Source organism: Hevea brasiliensis, chromosome 4, assembly GCF_030052815.1.
Source record: "Hevea brasiliensis isolate MT/VB/25A 57/8 chromosome 4, ASM3005281v1, whole genome shotgun sequence".
Taxonomy (NCBI): domain Eukaryota; kingdom Viridiplantae; phylum Streptophyta; class Magnoliopsida; order Malpighiales; family Euphorbiaceae; genus Hevea; species Hevea brasiliensis.
This window is the reverse complement of record NC_079496.1, coordinates 16,212,743-16,220,737: the sequence shown is the minus strand read 5'-3', so window position 1 is coordinate 16,220,737 and position 7,995 is coordinate 16,212,743. Positions and strand designations below refer to the sequence as shown.

Genomic DNA, 7,995 nt, shown 5'->3' with positions numbered 1-7,995 from the left:
CAAGTATGAAAACAGTATCAAACTCAAACCACTTATATACAAGATAACTGTGTTATCTCAGGTCTAAAGATTATATGCACTGATATGATATATGACAATGCATTGACAAGAGTAAACTCCATGTACTTGTTATATGCATCACTAGTTCGGCCTACTTATCATGTATAAGTGCCTATCATGTTTGTTATATAGCATGAGACTCACTATTCCATCTTATTTATATCTCATATAAATACCTTGGGAATAAACATGATTACAATCTTTCTGGATAAGTCATGTCCTGTGTGAAGTATCCTCGATTGTGAACTAATTTATGATACTTTTTACTAGAAATACTGTCACTCATATTCTTAACAACTTAAGAATAGAATTTCTAACAAAATATCAATGGACCTTTTCTATTACACATAAATATATTATGTAAACGAAAAAGTGAAATTGCCTTTTATTAATAAAATATGTACAAGATATATACTAAATGATATACTCTAGGGCATACTACTAACATACCGTCCACTTTTCCTCGATCTAAAAAGGTTGCTTTTGCTTTAATTAAAGAAAGGATTCAAAGAAAAACAGCTGGATGGAAAGAAAAATATTTATCACAAGGAAGAAAAGAAGTTCTTATCAAAGCAGTGACCTAAGCAATCCCAGTGTATGCAATGAGTTGTTTTAAACTTCCTGTCACTCTTTGTCAAGATATTAATCGTTTGATAGCTAATTTCTTGTGGGGCCCAACAAGCTCAGGAATGGAAAATGCACTGGATTTCTTGGCATTTGATGTGTACTCCTAAACATATGGGTGGTCTTAGTTTCAAAGAGTTACAAGACTTCAACCAAGCATTATTGGCTAAACAGGGTTGGCGTCTCATTTCTCAACCCAACTCTTTGTTTGCTAGAGTCATTAAAGGTAAATACTACCCTTACACTTCCTTTTTGAATGTGAATGTGAATACAGATGCATCTTTTGATTGGAGAAGCATATTATGGGGTAAGCAAGTGTTACAAAAGGTTATTAGATGGTGCATTGGGGATGGGAAATCTATTCTTTGTAAGCAAGATGTTTGGATTCCTAAATCCTTCTCTAATCCACCCCAACTCACATCTTCCACCAATCCATCCATCCATTGGGTTGTTGACTTAATGAAGCCCACTCAATGTTCTTGGAATATTCAAGCCTTGAAGGAAAATTTCCAACCACAGGAAGTTGTCAATATTCTATCTATACCAATTTCTTTATTCAGAGAGGAAGACAAGCTAATCTAACATTACAGCAAGGATGGCAATTATAATGTCAAGTCTGGGTATTATGTTGCTCGAAATCTTCATACTGATTCATCTAGACATTTGAGAGTGGGTCCAGGTCCAACCTCTATTACTATGACTGACAACTTTTGGAAAGATTTATGGAATATTCAATTGCCTACTAAAATTTCTATTTTCTTATGGAAGCTTTTTCATGAAAGACTCCCTTGTGGAGAATTATTACATTGCAGAATTTCGAATATTCCAACAGAATGTAAAACTTGTGGAACTGTGGAATCTTTGCAACATACCTTTTTCCAATGTCCTAAAGCTATGGAAGTATGGATCCATTCACCTTTTCGAGTATGATCTCTCTTGCTACATAGTAATCATTTAGCTGATTGTTGGCTTGAGCTTTCTAATGTTATTCGACAACATGCTGATGCTAAAGCTTTATTACAACTTCTTGCTTATATTTTGTGGTACATTTGGAAATGTCGTAATGCCTTGGTATTTGAAAATGTGATTTGGCCCTTCCAAGATGTTCTTATGAAAGCTTCCACCTCTTTGAAAGAATTTTGAATGTCTATACAGTCATCATCTCCCCCACAGCACCCTCTAGTCCACCGTCCATCCACTTGGACTCCACCTCCTTTTCCTCAAATCAAAATCAATTTTGATGCTGCAGTTAATAAGCATCATGGCTTTGGAGCTATTGCAGGTATTTCCCACAACAATTTGGGTCATCCTATTGCTTGGTTTTGCAAAAGGATAATCGGCATTATTGACCCTATGGTTTTAGAGTCGCTTGCTTGTCGTGAAGCTGCTCTTTTGGCTAAAAACAAATCCTTTCATCTTGTTTGCTTGGAAGGTGATGCTCAGTTAGTAATCCAAGCTACTAAGGGAAGCATTATTCAGAGTGATCTTCATGGTATCTTTAATGATATTGCCCATTTATCTTCTGTACTCTCTGATATTACTTTTAATTGTGTTCCTAGAGTTTGTAATAGTGTTGCTCATAATCTTGCTAAGAAAATGCTTCAGGATGATTCTTTCGCTTGTAATCTTTTAGAGCAAACCAATTTTGTACTTTTCTCTTTAAATTAATAAATATCTCATTTCTAGTTGGCAAAAAAAAAAAATGCTATCTTTAATATTTTTGACAAACCTGCGATATTTTTAACATTGAAGGCCACAAATTTGTTTGATAGTTAATTAGGCCTTAAACAAGTTGAGAGCTTGCCACAAAACTAGTATGTTCTTGACAACTAAATCATTCCTTCAATACAATTATTATCTTTTCAAAATTGAACTTACATGTATTCGCATCTTTGAAAAGGAATCATACGAAATTATTAAAAAAGAAATTGCACATTAACTAATTAATCAAATTTATCTTAATGCTTATTTCATAGTAATTAATAGTTAATACTAGCAAATCAAGATTAATCTAATGGGCCTTTAAATATATTTTAAAGGATGTGAAAATTAAGAGACAAAGGTTTTACATTCTATGTTGCATTTCTTTCACATAAAATATTTTTTTATATTTTATAGTGTTTAAGACATTTAAAAAAATAAGTTAATAAAAAATATTTTTTTAATCAAAGAGAAAATTAAATCATTTAAAAACATGAAATCATTTTTTATTTTCTAAATTTTAATAATTTTATTAAAATTTAAAAATATTCATACATATATAACATAAACATATATCATTAATTTAATATTATAATAAATAATAAAAAATATTTCTTATTTTTCATAAAATAGACTAGTTGAGAATTTTTTTTATTATTATAATAAATTATGAGAAAAAGAATTGTTATAGACGAGCCCTAGTATTCTTTACGGTAGGAAGGAGTATAGAATAATTTCAATGCATACAAAAATAATGATTATAGAAAAGTAAGTTTTTTTTTTTTTTAATATGAAGAGTGGATTTTATGTGATTGTGTGAAATAGTGTATGTGCATTAAGTACACTTAATAATCTTTTCACGGTATGAAAAATTATTTATGCACATAAAAATAGTGATCTCTCCAAAATAATAAAAGACCATTTTATAACATGAAAAGTGGATTTCATATAATTGTAAAAGATTATATATATGTACCGAGTGTATCTAATAATTTCTCTATAAGGTACTTACCTACCTACTTCCATATATTATTATTATTATTATTATTATTATTATTATTATTATTATTATTATTATTACAAAGGAGGTGAAGGAGAATTTAAACTTGGGCGATGTTTGTCTAATAAATTGAAAGGTATATCACTACGCTAAACTTGTGACTTGTGAGTGCAACAATTTAAAAATTTTAATTCACATTATATGTACATACTTTCTCATACATTTTCTTTAATATTGATCTAAATCTTATCTTATATAACATAAAACCTATTCTACATGTTAAATAAAGTATTATTTTTAAGTTTTTTTAATTAAAAATTTATTTGTAATTTTTATTATAAATTTAAGATTTTTTTTATTCAAATTTTTATTATAATTGTCCAAATTGGGATGCATTTTGAAAATAGTTGCCATTTGAATTATATACTGCATTTGCATATTTTTCTTCTAATATATATATATATATATATATATATATATATATATATATAATTAAATCTATTAAATAATAATATAATTATAAATATATAAAAATCATTTATTCTATTAATTTAAATTGTATTGTATTAATATAAAATAATTAATAATTTTTAACTTGTGACAATTGTATAAAGAAATGAAAATTTATCTATTTTATCAACTTATGACTTGAATACTAATTGCGTCAATAATTTATTTTATTAACATATTAATTTGATTTATTAAATTATTTTTTATTTTCTAAACTTTATATCATAAAAGTGTAAAATTTTTTCTATTTATTGTGCTATAAAATTTTAATATATTAAATTTTTTTTATCAATATACGTAAATTAATCAAATTGAAAATTTATTTTAAATATTGTTTAGGATAAAATATTATTTTTAAATTCTAAAATTTAAATTAAAATATTAATATATTATATATTAAAAAATAATTAGATTTTTTTTAATAATTATATATAAAACATATTAAACTATTAATTGTGATAATACATAAATTATTAATTTTATAATATATAACTAATTTATATTTAATAAGTATACATGTTAAATTCTAATTTGATTCCAGTTAAGCTTTAAACCATTAATTCTTTATTTTTTGTTTTTATGGTGGAATGACCATATCACATTTGAAAATTTTGATTTCTATTTGTCAATTTTTTTTTATTTTATCAATTTTAACATAATTTAATTAAAAAAATATAAAGTAAATGTTAATATCAAATTCTATTCAACCTGTAGAATAAGTTTCAATTATATGTAAGGTGATAAATCTCATAATAAATATTTAAATTTTTAAGATGGGAAAATAACCAATCATAGTTGGTAAATTCATTGAATTTTTAATTATTGAAATTTTAATTTGACAGAAATTTCTTACCTACACTAAATTGTATAAATATTTAATCAATAAAAAAATTATATTAATGTATTTTTAAGTAGGACCCACTAGAATTTGAACTAAATTAGCAATTGATGATTTGCTCTAAGTATTACTCTAATTTGACATACATATGACGTAGTCAATTATTATGAAGATTTTTTAGGAAAATATTTTAAAAATGGAAACTCAAATCTTTTAATAAAAAGATTTACTTACTAGTTATTATCACCTTCTATCTATAAAAATTAAATTTTGTAAACTTGTTTTATTTGATAAATATTTGATTTAAAACATTTCATTTACAATATTTGAATGCAGAAGTTATTTTGATAAAAATTAAAATTGAAGGAAATTTTCAATTATTCATGTCTCTTCTTTATATTACCTTTTTGGTGGATGAAAACAAGAAGGCATCTACCTTGCTCTCTGTCCCTTACAAAGGAAAGGATTCTGGAATTTGTCCTTTTGTAGGTCGATTGATCCCACAAGATAATCTTATATATAATTTCAGTCTTCAAAATTTCCTTCCCGGCTTTACTCTGCACATACTTTTCTATTTGGCTTGCAATATTTGTATCGTAAAGCCATGACAAAGGAAGTGAAAACCCAGGCAAAAATTGGTGTTGGGTTAGATATCGTGTGGAAAGCTTTAGCTAAGGACTTGAAATCCACCATTCCATCTATGATTCCAAATTTAGTGAAGGATGCAGATGTGATTGAAGGTGATGGTGGCCTTGGTACAGTCTATCTCTTCAACTTTGGCCCTGGTAAAGCCATTTCTCTTGTTGAGAATCCTTGAATGTCTTTTTTCAAGTTGCCATATGATTGTTTAATTTTATGAAATGAAATAAATATCACCTGGAAGGAATAGTGTCAGGCTAATTTGTCTTGTTGGGCTTGCAAGAATAATTACAATCTTGATTTATATTAATTACTTTCATTAACATCAATTAGTTCTATTATTGTTACCTATAGATTAAGGTCATGAGTTGGATGCCTGGAATTTTTTTCAGGGTAAAAGGAAAGGTAAAAGATCATAGTAAATCTGATTAAGAATTATTTAGTAAATCAGGGATAATTTACAAGGGGATAGACAATTACAAAATCTCTTGATCACAAATGACAGATATCAAAACAATGACCTACCAGAAGGAAAAGGTTTCAGAGTTTGATGAGTCGCTGCACCGAATTGCGCTGGAAGTAATAGAAGGCGGCCACCTGAATCTCGGTTTTTCATACTACAATACAATTTTCCAGCTAACTGCAACTGAAGAAGGGGAGACCCTGATTGAGGTCACTGTGGCATATGATTCTGAAATAGATGATGATACTTTGCCATTAAAGACAACATCATCTACGTTAGCTTTCATCAAGAACCTGGAAAATTATTTGGTCAATGCTGCTTCTTAGATGTTTTCCATTAATGGGTCCTGCTCTTTTGGTTTTGGATGATATCTTCTATGAGTAAAGCTTTCAATTGTGTTGTAAATTTCTCATGCAATCGTAAAGCAAGAAATTGGCTGTTCAAATATGTATATAGAACAATAATTTTATTCTATTTATAGCTTATTTGGTTAAGAATTGTGTTCAATACAATTATTTTCCAATGCACAGAATGCAGATGTAGCATCTATTACATTTTCAACTGGAACAAGCGAACCACACTTTTTAAATCACATAAACTGGCAGCCACCATTACTTATTAATCAGCTAGAAGCTACCTGAGGCTTCTATTATTATGAACTTGGCAAGCCACAATTTCTTTGGCATTTACTTCCTGCAAACAATTCCATATCCTATAGACGCCCCGCGGGTGCAGTCAAGGGTGCCAAAATCAATCACCGATGAGATCTTTTGGTCTGAGCCATCTTGAGAGAAGATGCAAGATTGACATTCTGCAGAGAGAAGGGATGGGGTTCTATACTTCTCTTCACCTCCCAAAACTGGCATTGCCACACCAGGCTTTGCCGGGTTCTCAAAATCAGGCCTGTAAGTTCTGCCCAGTACTCCATCAATCTTAGGAGACAGGTTAAAGAACCTGAATTGCACCTCCAAGTGGACAAAGCAGTCATTAGCAGGTACTTGGTAGTTATGGATTCTGTCATCTTCTTTAGTCACTGGTACCACATTGACCAAAATTTCCGCAGTATCCTTCAAGGTGACTATGACTCTGTTCTTGCTTGATACTCTTTCCACTTTGATATCTTTCTCTGGAGAGTACCAGATGGAGAGGGAGCCTTCAGGAATGACTAATTCTTGCCCACTGTAGGTGAACTTCAGATGGTCAACTTCACTATCCCAAGTTGCTGCCTTTGTGGCCTCAAGAGAGAAAGTGTAAGAGTTGAAAAGGATGCCCAGGGCTTGAATCCAAGTGAAGTCCCTCGTTCTGCCTGCTGGTCTGTGGCCAACGAAGCGTCCATTAATCTGGAGATTGGAATCTGATACTAAGCTGAAATGTTCATTGCTCTTGCCATGGAAATAGAAAACAACACCATCACCACCAATGAAACGGGGGTCATAGCATGCCGATCCTGGAGTGTTACAATCTGCTTTGCGGCCTGAAAAATATCAAACACATGTTCCACCATATTAGTTCAGCGTATTTAAATGATCCCATATATTCTGAACTTTGCAGCCATTTTTAATCCGGAGACAGAAATGAATGAAGGGAATTAATTTAGTTATCTTACGCTTGCACTCGGGCTTGCAATGTGGAGAATTACAGTTGACATAGCAAACTTTAGCTTTGGGGTTTTCTGAGGAAGTGCTGGGGCATTCGTCTGGGCACTTCACATACTTCCCACTGCATCGGCTTCCTGGGTAGTTGCACGAGAAATACTCCACTGCTGCATTTGCTTGTAATATGATACCTGAAATGAAGGCTAGAAGAACGACAAGAATGGAACTGCTGATTAAGATCTTCATACTTCTCTTTGATGAAAGAAGAAAGAAGAACTCTGAAACAAGCTCAACTGATACCCCAATTCACCTTCTGCTGGTGCCATTTATAGAATTCTCCAGGCACACATACTTATGCAACTGATTCCTTTTTTTTATATTTTTTAAACACGTTTTAAGCTTGTGATTTAATTTAACTTCAGGTTAATTATATTTGAAGCATGAACATGGGCTCAATTTGGTTGTACGATTGCTTTCCACGGAAGGGGAGCCAGAGGTGATACCAATGCCTTCAAAGTGCAAATTTGCTCCCCAGAAGAAAGACTGCTCTCTGTGTATACCCCAA

General features: G+C 30.6%; 2 protein-coding genes across 2 annotated transcripts; one reads left to right on the top strand and one right to left on the bottom strand.

The window, feature by feature from the left end:
* Window positions 1-5,175: 5,175 nt before the first annotated feature.
* LOC110667915 (phytohormone-binding protein CSBP) lies at window positions 5,176-6,171 on the top strand. Its single transcript, XM_021828914.2, has 2 exons — window positions 5,176-5,518; window positions 5,878-6,171. The coding sequence occupies exons 1-2, from the start codon at window positions 5,338-5,340 to the stop codon at window positions 6,159-6,161; spliced, it is 465 nt and encodes a 154-aa protein (XP_021684606.2). The 5' UTR covers window positions 5,176-5,337; the 3' UTR covers window positions 6,162-6,171.
* Window positions 6,172-6,314: 143 nt separating this feature from the next.
* LOC110667877 (uncharacterized) lies at window positions 6,315-7,738 on the bottom strand. The gene is made up of 2 exons (XM_021828841.2): window positions 7,442-7,738; window positions 6,315-7,309 (listed from the first exon to the last, which is right to left on the bottom strand). Exons 1-2 carry the CDS (start codon window positions 7,674-7,676, stop codon window positions 6,522-6,524), a joined length of 1,023 nt encoding a protein of 340 aa, XP_021684533.2. The 5' UTR covers window positions 7,677-7,738; the 3' UTR covers window positions 6,315-6,521.
* Between the last annotated feature and the right edge of the window lie 257 nt (window positions 7,739-7,995).

Bases quoted from the DNA above. Each gene is read 5' to 3' on its own strand.
- LOC110667915 (XM_021828914.2), top strand. From the start codon at position 5,338: ATGACAAAGGAAGTGAAAACCCAGGCAAAAATTGGTGTTGGGTTAGAT. The intron at 5,519-5,877 runs GTAAAGCCATTT...CACAAATGACAG, and splicing joins TCTCTTCAACTTTGGCCCTG to ATATCAAAACAATGACCTAC.
- LOC110667877 (XM_021828841.2), bottom strand. From the start codon at position 7,676: ATGAAGATCTTAATCAGCAGTTCCATTCTTGTCGTTCTTCTAGCCTTC. The intron at 7,310-7,441 runs GTAAGATAACTA...GATATTTTTCAG, and splicing joins TTGCAAGCCCGAGTGCAAGC to GCCGCAAAGCAGATTGTAAC.